This window comes from Poecilia reticulata, chromosome 12 (genome assembly GCF_904066995.2).
Source record: "Poecilia reticulata chromosome 12, P_reticulata-male-v2, whole genome shotgun sequence".
NCBI classification, from domain to species: Eukaryota; Metazoa; Chordata; class Actinopteri; order Cyprinodontiformes; family Poeciliidae; genus Poecilia; species Poecilia reticulata.
The window spans coordinates 12,646,525-12,660,223 of NC_088841.1; the positions used below are offsets into that span (position 1 = coordinate 12,646,525).

The window sequence follows — 13,699 nt, forward strand, 5'->3', positions numbered from 1 at the left end:
CTTAATGAGTCAAATTGAAAGTGTCATGGAGTCATCAGCCTCATGACATTAACACTAACATATTTATTTCATATCAAATCTAATTAAAACATAAATAAGTGATCAGTTATTTACTGTTATGGTTTGTAAGATATATTTATTCTCAGTACTAGATATGGTCTTAAACCCATGGCACTTCAACAATATAATTTTACCTTTTATCTGGAAATAGTGTCTGTTTATTCTTGCCATACAGGAATAAACAATTATTGCTCGAAAGGTCTTGCCACACCAGTTTATTCCTCTGTATTTACTTTAGTTTCTTAGTTTATTCTTGCATTTTGTTCTTCATTAATTTCTATTTAGTTTCCTTTGATTAGTTTTATCCTCTCGGTTTATTGCTATGTCCACTTTAGTTTCTTTCCTGTTGCTAGATTTATTTGATCGTTTATTGATGCTCACCATCAAGTAATCTTTACTCATCACCTGCTGCGCTGCATAATCATCATATGTTTTACATCATGTGTTGATTTTTCACTGTTCAGCGTCGGATTCTCTGTTTTTATGCCATAATTCACATCTAGTTCGTCGCTCCGTTTTATGTAACACTTCTCCTGTTTCAGAGTTTTGCCAATGTGCGCTTCGTTTTTTTTTTTACCCCCAAAGGTGCAGGGCGTATCGATGGGGAAAACCAGACTGACATAAACCTTTTAAAACAACGGAAACAATTTCGGTATTTTGATTATTGAAATTTAAAAGTGCTTTGTTGTTCCATCACCCCCGTTTCATTCCGGACCACTTACAGCACCGTGTTAACGCTATACAATGAACGCTCTCTATCGTGGTATCACCCATGGAGGGACTTCTTTATTTAAATGGGTTTATTTTTCTGAGTGATACAAAGTCAGGGTATCGTGATTTTAGCAATTACATGTTTATAAGAGCGATTTTCTGTTGTCCTTCCATGGAAGCGGGCAGCAAACAGACGGACAATAAAACACTTAATATAAGTTGCTCCTTTGACATCACAGAACTGCTAAAACATATGTACAAAAATCCTCAATAAAACATAAAATATTAAAAAATCAGACACCAGACAAAGTGAATCACAGCAACGTCATCAGCCTGTGTAATGCTGACCTGATGGTGAAGCTACTAGCAGGAGAGGAGCTGCGCCAAAAGCTACAAATAGAAGAAGAGCTGCCATCGATACAGTTGCAGCTAGGCATGATTTAATGTTACACAATACAGTTTTACCAAGTTGCTCAAAGTCTAAACTGGCATTGTTGTGCATTTAAGGTGTAAAGTTTACCTTCGACCAAACGTCCCCAAAGGAATCCCAGCGCCCCCCTTTTGTAAAAATGTCCGCCAACTTCTCGTCTTGTCCTCTTCTAGTCATGCCCAGGGCCACTTGTTTTTAATTCCTTTCCCAACTAAACGCGTTTCTTTACCGGGTGAGACAAACTCCATCTTCTTTCATATCGCATTTGATTTAACCGCCGAATCGAACGCATGCACTGCTTTTCTACAAACCGTTTTACAGTCATTGGTCAAGAACACGAGAGCTAGAAATCTGATTGGCAGACATCTTTGTCTATTATCTACAGTTTAGTTGAGGGGGGCCGTTTGGTCCAATGCTCGCTTTGCTTTAAAGTCTGGCCCCCAGACGGAGCTCTTTACGCCTAAGTTTCAAACGTCTGACTAAATAAATCTTCCTTATTTTAATTGAAAGTAGTTCTTTAAATGTCCTGTGAGATGATTTACTTACCCATGTATCCATAACAACCGGAACTTTCAATATCCAGCAAGTTATTTTCGCAATTTACTGTCTATTAAACAAGTGCCCTCCTGCCCTCGGGATTAATTACACTCTCTGCAGCTGCGAAGTTGCCGTATTAACCCGATATTTGCTGGAAAGTGCAATTTCTCCCCTTTCAGCAACCGTTGGAATTTTTCAGATAGCGCTACGTGTGGCGGAATTACGATACTGCAAATTTAGATGTATCGCCGAAGACACATTCCCGTCTAGAAAGGTCCGGGAGACTACAGTTTGGTTGAGGCGGAAGTTTGGTCAAAAGCCGGAAATCCGGCCCCTGGCCGGAGCTCTTTAAGTCCTGAGAATGTGTTTTGATTTAGTTTAATAACACAACTTTTCAATTGTGCTTCATCTGCTTAAAAATAGGGAAATAAAAGTAACAATATCAGCTTCCCCCTTAATGATGCTTTCCTCCAATGATGTAGTCATATTAATGTGCACCTGATTTATTCGTGACAGAAATGTGTAACTGTAACTATAATAGCAGCAAAATGAAAATAAATTTAACAGTGGTTTGGAAATAATGTGTGTCTGTATTAGTGCGGCAATTAGCGCATGCCAATTGCTTTCTACTAAATACCACAGTACATTGACTTCACAGAGATGTGGAGGTGAGGTGTATTCAACACAGTTCAAATCAATCAAGAAAAAAGATCAAACAGCAAAAGTTCATATCTTCAGTGTGACAACATTTAGGAAGTGTGATTATAGGAATAAACAACATCATATGTTGTTTTTAGGTTTAAACTGGACTACATTAGCATGAAGTCAACTGAACTCAAGCATTATCAGCTTCAAATTATATTTAGAATTAGAATTTAATCGTACATTTTACTTTCCTCTGCAAATCTGTGGATTTGTAAGTATTTTCCTACAGGCCCGGTCTTTTGAAAAGTCCTTCTCACCTTGTTAAATAAGTTAGGTTTCTAAAGGATTTCAGATTTGTACTGTGAAAACTGTATTTTTCTTTTATTTATTCAATCTAATTTAAATAAGCAAATTTAATTTCTATAAATTTTAAAGGATAATACTTTTCGCTTAGTCTAGATAAGAACTAATCTAGACGTTTACCACACTTACTGATTTGGATCTCCTGCTGGCTTGTGTAGTCTATAGCTAAGCCAAGAGGCAGCGTGTCGTCATTCGTTTCGGTCACTGGAAGTTCTGCTCTACTAGCATCTTCTAGAAGCCAAACCTCCCACATCTACAACAACAAGCATCAGAACAAAGTACAAATCATTATTAGCAAGTTCTCGCAACTCATCATGCTAAATCCTCATTTCTAATTTAGGAAATCTAGACAGATATTGTAGATGTTAACTCTACTTTATCACATTTATCAAGAAGCCATGTTCAGTACTGTACATGAGATTTTTGTTACTTCAGACAATTAAGGACAGAGTCAAAGAGTGATTCTCTATCTTTCTATATTCAAAACAGAGATTTAACATGTTTGCTTTTTTTATGTTGTTTCTGTTTGTGTTACATACCCTGTCGTCTTGTCTTGCAATTACGCTGACCTCAATAGACGCCGCTGATGCAGCCAACATAAGATCCCTTTAAAAACAACAGTGAGACACAGCAAAACTATCAATTCAACATGACAATGAAATTCTACAAAGGGCAGTTATTTAAGTAAAAAGTGACTTTTTTTTATTGTAGGCATAAAAAAAAAAAATGCTGACACCTACCAGTCTTCTATGTGACTGAGGAAGTAGTGATGCTGTCGCTCTGTACAGCTGCCAAAAACACTCTCACCAAAGTTTAAATACTTTGGCTCCACTTTCTCATCCTTTTTCTGGAGAATTTAAATACAAATTATCAGTGATAAATAAACAAAAAACATCTGACTATGTACTGTGTTCTCAGGGTCTCCCCCAGAAAACTTGCTAAGCCCGGTGGTCGGGGCTCGAGGCGGTCGACGGTGTTTTTATATTAAAATATGTTAAGTTGACAGTAAATGTAAAAATATTACTTTGTAATTATATGTTACGGAAAAAACATCTCCAGTGAAATGCTATTTAAACCCACTGTAGCGTCCCGGTTGAAAAGATGGTATCTTTAACTGATGGTTCACGTTTCTTTATTCAACAACCTTTGTACATGAACACTCTGTAAGAGCTACAAACATACAAATGAAATATCATTAGTAACTCTTAGTGGTTCTAACCTTTTACCTTAACCTATAAACCTTACTTTATGTAATATCATTAAATTTACAATACATGTATTTAATTAACTGTAACATTTCTATATTACAAATGAACTAAAACGTATTCTAACTGTTTCAACTGTTCGACAGTTAATCAAATATTAACACCATTTCATGTCGAAACATAAACATCACGCTCAATAAATACAGTTCACTCATCAAAACACCCACCTTCTTCCCTCATCAACCAAGGGATAGCCAATTGATTGTCTGGACCTTAATTGGACTATTCCTTAGTTATCTCTAATCGATCGTAACTTGTACGCTCGCTCACTCGCTGCACTATGTCCAAAACAGCCAACTGTCAGTTACTGTCAGAAGTTTGTGTAGATCGCCTAGCAACCTTGTCACCCCCAAAATCCCCTCAAATCAAAACATCGGTCAAAAGGCAACAAACAACTCCTGACCAAATGAGGAACAACACCAAAACAAACAGAAAAGAAAACAAATATATATATATATATATATATCAATAAAATTATTTACACCCACAACTAGTCTAAAAACAACAAATCTGCACTTCTGTTTAATCGAAATTAAGTCAGCAGCTCCATCAGGCCCCCAAGGGCTTCAAGGGCCCCATAAACGCTAATATTTTAAAACAGACCACAGATACATGAATGTAACACTTGTTTATTGAAATTATCAATGCTGTTAAATTTGTTTCAATTGTTTAGGCATACATAAATTAAAAGATTTTAAATTGTTTAACATTTAGATGCAAGATTTTAAGGAGCTGGCAAGTACTTTGTAAAACTTCAAAGGACAATATTCATAGTTAGATTGTTTTGTTACCATAGCAACAATCTGTTGCTGTGAGTTTAATCTTTGAATTTACAAATACAAATTAGTAAACTGCGATTATAACTTATTGCTTTTTAGGCTGGCCAATTAAACTACTCCCTTCTCCCATATTTCACTAAATCTAACACAGAAGCTGTTAGAGGTGCTGATGTTTTTAGCAGCAAGAGGGGCCCCCAAATCAAATTCTGCTCAAGGCCTCATACAGCCTTGGACTGGCCCTGCATGATGAGGTAATCTGCTGCACTACGCAGCAATGGGTACGCGCAACAAACGGGAGATTTAATTCAATGCTGCTAATGTGGTTTTAGCAGCTCTTCCATTTCGTGTCTGTTGAGTTTTTAATCGTCACAGAAACTACTTTGGTTGGTCGAGTTAATGGGACGAGTTTCTCAGATCTCCATGCGGCCGCGCGCATTAACTCCAAGTAAACAACGCATTTGATATGGTTTGATGCATTGTGTAACCGGAAAAATAATACTAAAAATAATAATAAAATAATATAAAATCAGCGTGATGTTTGACTCCGTGGAGAGCAGGAAAGCTCCTCACAGAGTTTAATTTACTCTGTAAATAATACAAAAATTTTAATTTAAGAATAAAGTAACAAAATTTAAATGGATAAAGAAATAAAGAAAAAATAGCTCCCACCACTTCTATTCCGTCTTTACTCGCTCTGTATGTCGGCATTACACACGACCCGTTGCCATGGCAACCGACAACAGCTCAACGAGCAGATAGAGCAGAGATTACCGATCAGGGATAACAACACCAAAAAGCAAACATTTCCCACACAAAAAAGTAGCAAAAACACTAAAACAGAACATCCAGTCTGTTACATTATGTTGTCATGGCTTAATGTCTATATTGTGATTATTAAGTTTTCGCCTGACTACCGCGTTGGTTGATTAACTGATTTAAACAGCTGCTCTACTGATGACTTGATGGGCGCGTTGTTTAGTGCTAACGGAACCAAAACACACCGAACTGCGCAGCACATGCCAAGATTATCAAAGTCAATAGCGGGATAGCAACAGTTAGGCTAGTATAACTGACCCACTGCTCACTTGTTCAATGTTTTCTTAAAATTAAAACGTTTTCCTCACCTGTGAAATCTGAAGCCCTTATTACCATTATCTATGGTTGAATTAAAAGCTAAACATTGCGTCCGTTGTTCTGATTATTTGCGTGATTTTAGTAGTTTCCTGACCACCGATATTCCTGACTCAATGGCGCATGTGTGACTTACGATAAATCACGCAATGAATCCATCATTGCTGCTGGCGCTCTGTCCTTCTCTCGCACTTCTTGCTACTTAGCAGTGGGTGTCAGGTTACATTGTGTTGCATTCAATGTCGGAAAAAAGAGTTTCATGCGCTTTATGTTCGATTTGCCATAACTATTTATTGAATTCATTGTCGCTAGCTGGGGTGGCAACAGGGGTGGCGAAGCTCTTGTTTGGGGTGGCAACTGCCACCCCAGTAGATCCGCCCCTGCACAGAGCCACACGCTAGGCAGCGTGTTGAGATGTAAACGCTGCATATAATTGTTCGTTTACAAAGAAAAATCATTCTCACCAATCCACAAAGCGCACCTCTGAATTCGCTATGAGTTATTCCTGCGGTTCACTTTGAGCTGCGCAACCAGAGCTGAGTTCTCCAAAGGATCATAATTCCTCACAGTGAGTTGATGTAAATATCCATACAAGTCAGCTTGTGTCCAGTTTCAGTGAAAGGAGGCGCAAGCGATCCCGCTGAGGTAAAGCAGCGGCAGCGCACGATTCAAAGCGCAAATTGGTGATTGGTCCGCGCGCTGTCAGGTTTAAATGCATAAACTATAAACCTAAATCTGCTCTGCTAGTGAAATGCTAAGAGCAAAAGAGATGTTTGCAGTCCAGCTTTAAAAAAAATAATAATTTTTTTTTTTCCCCCTAGAAACGTAAACAAGCAAAGCTTAGCCTGGCGGCGGGGCTAGTAAAGCATGGCGGGCCGCCAGGCTTATAATACACTGGGGGAAACACTGAGTGTTCTGACACCAATTTGTGGTTTGTTTAAATGTACATTAATAGTTATGGTGTTTATATTACAGGTTTTCATCCATCTATCATTTAGATAATATCTAAATGATATCTTTTGATATCTAAATGATAATGTGGCCAATTCATGGTTGGCCATATTAAATCATCAAGTTCCCCCCCCCCTCCTGTCCCTCCACGACTTTTTAAAGATATTTTATCTAGCATAGGGCAGCCTGTTCTTGCAATTATAAATAACAGTCTGTCCTCAGGCGTGGTCCCTGCTAGTTTTAAACATGCAGTAGTGCAGCCACTGCTTAAAAAAACCTGGCCTTGACCCTACTGTTCTGGCTAATTATCGGCCTATTTCGAAGCTGCCTTTTCTTTCTAAGGTTTTAGAAAAAATTGTGTACTGCCAGCTGACAGTTTTTAGATGGGAATGGCATTCTGGAGGTTTTTCAGTCAGGTTTTAAAACTCTTCATAGCACAGAATCTGCTTTAATAAGAGTTTTTAATGACATCCTTCTTGCATGTGATTCTGGTAACCATGTTGTTCTGATTTTACTTGACCTAACTGCTGCCTTTGATACAGTAGACCATGACATTTTAACATCACGATTAAACCACGTTATAGGTATTGGTGGCACTGTTCTTAAATAGTTACGGTCTTGCCTGGAGGAGAGAACAATTTCAGTGAATATTAGTGACTCTGAATCATCTGCTGCTTCAATGCCTTATGGTGTCCCGCAGGGCTAAATTCTGGGTCCACTGCTTTTCTCTCTTTATTTACTGCCTCTGGGTTCTATACTTAGGAAACATGGGATTTCTTTTCATTGCTACGCTGATGATTGTCAGATTTATTTGCCCCTGAACCAGAAGGATGTCCATTCCATTAAACATCTCCTGGCATGTCTAGGTGATATTAAAGCTTGGTTGGCCTAGAACTTTTTAAATTTTAATGAAACGAAAACAGAGGTGATGGTGTTTGGACCCAGTGGCTCCTGTGACCTGGGACCTTGGAGGTATATTTTAAACCTGTTATTACAGATCTTGGTTTTAAGGTGGACAATGATTTCAAATTGGACAACCAAATCAGAGCCGTGGTTAAGTCCAGTTTTTATCATTTAAGGCGATTGGGATCAGTGAAATCTTTTCTTTCCAGGCAGCATTTTGAAATGGTGATCCACGCTTTTATTTTGACTCAATTGGATTACTGTAACGCACTTTATCTGGGAGTCAGTCGCTGCTCTCACGTCTGCAGCTGGTTCAGAACGCTGCTGCACGACTTTTGACAGGAACTCGACAGAGAGCATGTGACCCCTGTCCTGGCCTCACTTCACTGGCTGCCTGTATATTTTAGGATTCATTTTAAAATTCTTGTTTGTTTTTAAATCACTGCATAATCTTGCCCCGGCTTACCTCTCTAAGCTTCTTCACCCCTATGTGCCCTATCGGTCTCTCAGGTCCATAGATCAGCTGCTCTTGGAGGTACCGAGATCCAGAAGGAAGCTCAGAGGGGACAGGGCTTTCTCTGTCATGGGCCCTAAGTTATGGAACGACTTGCCTTTGCAGGTTAGAGAGGCCCCTTCACTGTCCACTTTTAAAGGTCGTTTTAAAACCCATCTATTTTACTTGGTTTTCAACTCCAGCGGGCTCTAGTTTTAAATTGTGTTTGTTTTTAAACTGTAAAAGTTTTTATTTTTTTATGTTTTTTATTGTTATGTTGTGTTTTAATGTACAGCACTTTGTATCAGCTGTGGTTGTTTTAAAGTGCTTTATAAATAAAGTTGGTTTGGTATGGTATCCTTAAACAGTTTCATAATAACTTATCGAAAATGTCTCATGTTTCATATATGTATAACCTGCTCTTCAGAGTTTTGCTATGGAGTCTGGCACTTGTTTTCTAACATGGGAGGTTTCATATTGAAGTCTATAAATTGAATTAATTGAATCGAATGAGCAACATAGGTTTTGTGGTACTTACAGGGAGGGAGATCAGCACCAGCTCAGGAGGAGTCTCAAGACACCCGTCTGCGTAAGCATATGCCACTGCAAACACAGGTGTTCTAAGCCACAGCACATCCAGAGCTGCACAAGAAAATTAGAAACAAAGACAAAAGTCAAAAAAGGTTTTAGTGCATGATGAATACATGGTTAGAATATCAGAAATTGCAGAATAAAATGGAATCAGTTTATAACATGGAATATTTACAGTGCTAATGCAATAAAGTACAGACTGTATTCGCTGCTGTAGTTTTTTTGTGTTTTTGTTGAACAAACTCAGAGTGTGTCCTACATTTCAGCTAAGACCTGGCATAAGGACAGTGTCAGAGAGACGAAAACCCCCTAGCAGCACAGAACCAAGTAGGTTTATTCAAAGTACCTGCCTTCTACTCAGGGCTTGTTGACCCTGCTTTCCTGAAACGGGGGCCCTGATATATCTCATCAGTATGAAGACGACTACCTGGGCAGAAACAATTTCCTTTTCAATAAATCCATGTATACCTTTGACTGGGTCATCAGAATTATAGAAAGGTGGACACGGGATAACTCTCTTCTCTTCCAAAGCCTTTTGAGCAATAAAAGATAATCAGTTTCACTCCTCAAACAAAAACAAAACAAAACAAAAAACAAAAGAATTTAATCTTATAATTGTAAATAAAATGCACTTACTGGTGTATACTGGCTGACTGTGGCATTCATTTTTCCCACAGCAACCTGCTTTCCTTTTGGACTCCAGCTAACTATACAGAGTAAAGTAAACAAGCCGCAACTGAGTCAAACAACAGGTATAAATGACGTATGAACTGAATTAAATGTATATTTCTATAAGTTAGACTTACGGCAGGTGACACCACTGTTAGCAGGTAGCTGGGCCTGAATCTTGACATCACCTGTAACCTCAAGAATCATCATGCTGCCATCCGACAAGCAGGCGGCCAGCATGGAAGGCTGAGCAGGGTTCCACTTCAGGTCCTGAACCAAAGCATCAGAGGCCACAGCTGGCTGCAGCGACGCAAATGGCAACTTCTGTGGTCTGGCCTGACAAAAGAAAATATGACAAATCAGTAAATAAATGAATGACTCAGTTTTTTTTTTTAATTCTGAAAATAGAAGGCTAAAAAGCATTTTGAATGCATAATTTCCCATTTGAAGGTTATGTTTTACGTACTTCTCACAGCTTTACGTGTGCTTAAATATTTCCAAGAAACAATCTTGGAGATCACACAAATTTTCGTTACAAACTTTTTTTTTTTTTTTTTACTTTGTTTTGTTAATCACAAAATACTAACGGTAGCATTTTTGAAACAAACATTTAAGCAGTTGCCTTGTTTATGAAGGTCCGGACATCATAAAATGCGATGGACAAACCGGTCTCCTCGGATGTCCCACAAACTGACAAAGTGAGTTCATCACAACTCAGAGCCAAGTGGTGCAAAGACATGTCTCCAGTCACTTCCACCATAGCTGGTATGCCTTTGACTAGAAGACAGTAAAAAAAAAAGAAAAATCAGTTTCAGCACCACAATGACATGACATCCAGAACATTCTGTAACAAAAACGTTGAATCAAACTTGCTTGGATATGTCCTTACCTACTTCGTAGGAGTTCCCATCAGCTTTATCAGCAGCAAGAATATTTAGAGTAAGATACACTTTGAATGTTCGGCCAAGGCCAACAAATGTCAAACCATATTTGTTTGAAACAGTTAGTAGACTGGATCTGTCTTTTGGCATATCTTCAACAGCCTCAAAAACTTGTACTTTCTTCATCTGTCGAAACTGAAAATCCTAACAAAAAACAAACAAAAGGTTACGTACATCATGGTCAGACAACACGTCACTGTATCGGCTACAGTACATCCTTCCACTTTGTACCTTTAGACAAATCATTTTGTAACCACAACACGGCTATGTACAAAATTAGTCAGATCCCCAGCAGGTTTAATTTTAAAGTTATTTTCAATCAACCGATTTTCAATTTGACTTGCACAAAAAAAAAGGAATGCCTAAAATTATGTATATCTTTCTCAATAATCCATGGAGCATTTTGCAATCAACCCCATATCAGAGTTGCTGATCAGCTTTCTGTGTGTGTTCTCTGTTGCTTTGTTGATTTATCTTAAGCGTTGAGCTCCAAGTCTTTGAGGTTGAAAGGCCTCCATGTCATCGCCCAAATCTGTAGCTTCCTGCACAGATTCGAATCAGATTCAAGTCACCAGTGTTGCTTCCAGAAATTTGATGGCAGACTTAAAAGATTACTTTCAACTTCAATCTGCCACAGAAATGGATGTTTATGGGATTAACTGTTCACTGAACTGCCCCTCACATCCTTACAGGGTTTGCCCATGCCTATCTCCAATGGTCATTGGGTGATGGACAGGGTTCACTCAGGACAGGTCACCAGGAAATCGCAGGGCGACATGGACAAACAACCATGCATACACACACTCAAACCTGTGAACAATTTAGGGAAACCATTTCACCTAGCAGTCATAAGTTTGGAGCAAAGCCAGGGTAAGAACCCATGAATGAACAGGAAAAACGTGCAAATTTAATGCAAAAGGACCTCCGGTCAGGATTTCCTTCTTGTTGCAAAACACAAGTGCTACCAACTACAACACTGTGAAGATATGAATATTCATTTGGCTATGTTAAGGTTTTTTCTTTCTATGCTTTTAAGTTTACAGACTTTGACTTCATCGAGTTTTAAAGAACTGTTTTTGATGGGGGCTTTTTAAATCAGTTTTTCTTTGAAATAAAAGAGGAAAAAAAACCTTTGTGTTTCTCTCCAGTCTAAGCCAGATTCAATAAAATGCTGTTTCGCTTTCAGATTTGCTGTGGCGATCCCGCACTAGCATTCTAAAAATATAAATAAATAGCTAAATCGTGCTTTATGACATATTTCCGCTCAACATTTAATAATAATAAAAAAAAATGCTTTCATTCTCAGTTTCTGATATTGCGCTAAAAAATTGACCAGTACGAGAAGTTTAAACATAGCCATTTAAATAATGTTATACAACCACAAGATAACACTATCCCAGCACTACGCAGGAGGAAATGGTAACAAGACTTTGATATCACTGAAAATATGTGATATAATAACTGGATAGCTATTTTCCAGAGTTATTTAGTAAACAATATTTTTGCTAATGTTCCAGCACACGTAGCTAGCTAAAAACTTAGAAGACATAAATTATCGTCTACTTTAACTTCGGGAGCATTTAAACTAATACCATATAAAACACATTAAAGTCAATGTTAATATTATAGTTGACTAAATACACGTAGAATGCCAGGGCAAACTAAGCCTAATTTTAAAACTGACCAAGGAGCTCACTGGGTAAGCTAGTCACAAACAGAGAAAATGAACTGACGCAGTAGCTTCCACATGCTAATCTGCCAACACACGACTTTACCTTCATTTCCCTCTCGGGAGGGGTGTCTGCGTCGTCTCCCATTTTCAGTATCAGAAGCTACTGCCTTTTGCGAAAATGTACGGTATGTGTTTATTTCTTGAAAGTCCGTATCTGTGATAAAGTTTAGATGAGCCGCATTAGTACAGCTGTGCACACAGCGCGCAAATTTGCCCTGAAGAAACGATCTCAGGATGGCAAGTCGATGCCAGAACACAGGATCACTGCGGTAGCTCAGGCCACAATGAATTGAGCATTTAGTATTTTTATTTAATATTTAGTAATTTCTTTGTTTATATTTTCAACACTTTTATTTAACATTCTTGTGCATATCCACATTTAATTAATTTGTTTGTTTGTTTGTTTGTTTGTTTATGATCTGAAAATGTCAGCATTACCTCGTTGCTTTATTTTCCCCAGTCAGTAGAAGTGGATAGTTACTTCATGGTAATTGTCTTCCAGCTGGCAACAAGCTATTTAATCCCAGATGATGAATTGAGTGGCTTTCATAAACAACCATGTGGAAAGACATATCATGTGGTTGTGGAAAATATGTTAGTCTGTTTTAAGAAGGGTCAAGTCACTGGCATGCAAAGAAAACATCTAAGGCGACTGACTAAAACTGGAAGGAAAAACTGGAAGGAAAGCAGAGAACTATCTTCTTTGAAAAAGAAATATGGCTGGAAAAAACCTCTGAATGATCATAAATGGTGATCCATTTAACATTAACATTTGACATCAAATAAAAATAAATAAAAAAACCCAGTAGAACTTAAGGCTTATGGCGCAAGGGATTTGGTCTTTAATAATGAATGCAATAACCTTTCTATGCGCAAGGAAGGCATGTGAAGGAATCACAAGGGATTTGGACCGAGTGACCATAAGGAAACGTAAAATACCTCAAATAAATTGATAACTGACGTAATATTAAAATTAATGGTAATTTTTAAAGCTTTATGATATTATTGTTTATAAATAACATTTTTGTGACTTTTGTTCTATTGAAGAGTGATGCTCGATAAAGAAGGCAATGATCATTTGCCGGATTACTTATGCAAAATTAAAAATTCTAATAAGACAAAAAGTGTACATCTCTCTTTCTCTCTCTTTTTATTTTTTAGAAAGGTTTGGATTTTTCACTGGAACAATTTCCTTTATTTCTCCAAAATGGTTCCTTTATCTTCAATAGTAAATTTGGCCAAAAAATAAAAGAAATCAACTTTCGAAGACTCCTTTTCTATCAAATATATTCTAGCAAAACCACAGCATTGGCTATTTTCTTTCTGTTGGCAACCCTTTAATGCCACGTTTGCATTGTACATATCTGAAGTACATCAGAACTTGCAAAACACATTTCTATAAGGCTCCCTCCTGTGTATAGGATTCATGGAGTCAGCACTATGGGCAGATCCCCAAACGCAGCCTTTCAGCTCTTGGAACACAAAGACACAAAGACAA

General features: G+C 37.9%; 1 protein-coding gene across 5 annotated transcripts in view; it reads right to left on the reverse strand.

The window, feature by feature from the left end:
* Positions 1–12,437, reverse strand: part of nup214 (nucleoporin 214) — a 34,751-nt gene extending 22,314 nt beyond the window's left edge. For 2 of the 5 annotated variants that reach the window (XM_008424410.3, XM_008424408.3), the window contains exons 1-10: positions 12,245–12,437; positions 10,418–10,613; positions 10,151–10,305; positions 9,666–9,864; positions 9,496–9,566; positions 9,328–9,391; positions 8,807–8,910; positions 3,487–3,593; positions 3,286–3,352; positions 2,876–2,999 (exon numbers count right to left, since the gene is read on the reverse strand). In XM_008424410.3, coding sequence (XP_008422632.2) covers positions 2,876–2,999; positions 3,286–3,352; positions 3,487–3,593; positions 8,807–8,910; positions 9,328–9,391; positions 9,496–9,566; positions 9,666–9,864; positions 10,151–10,305; positions 10,418–10,613; positions 12,245–12,286 — 1,129 coding nt within the window. In that variant the 5' untranslated portion in view covers positions 12,287–12,437. Of the gene's footprint in view, positions 1–2,875; positions 3,000–3,285; positions 3,353–3,486; positions 3,594–4,178; positions 4,354–8,806; positions 8,911–9,327; positions 9,392–9,495; positions 9,567–9,665; positions 9,865–10,150; positions 10,306–10,417; positions 10,614–12,244 lie in introns of those variants that run through there. The other 3 variants (XM_008424409.3, XM_008424411.3, XM_008424413.3) reach the window with 2 other exon arrangements.
* Positions 12,438–13,699: the final 1,262 nt, after the last annotated feature.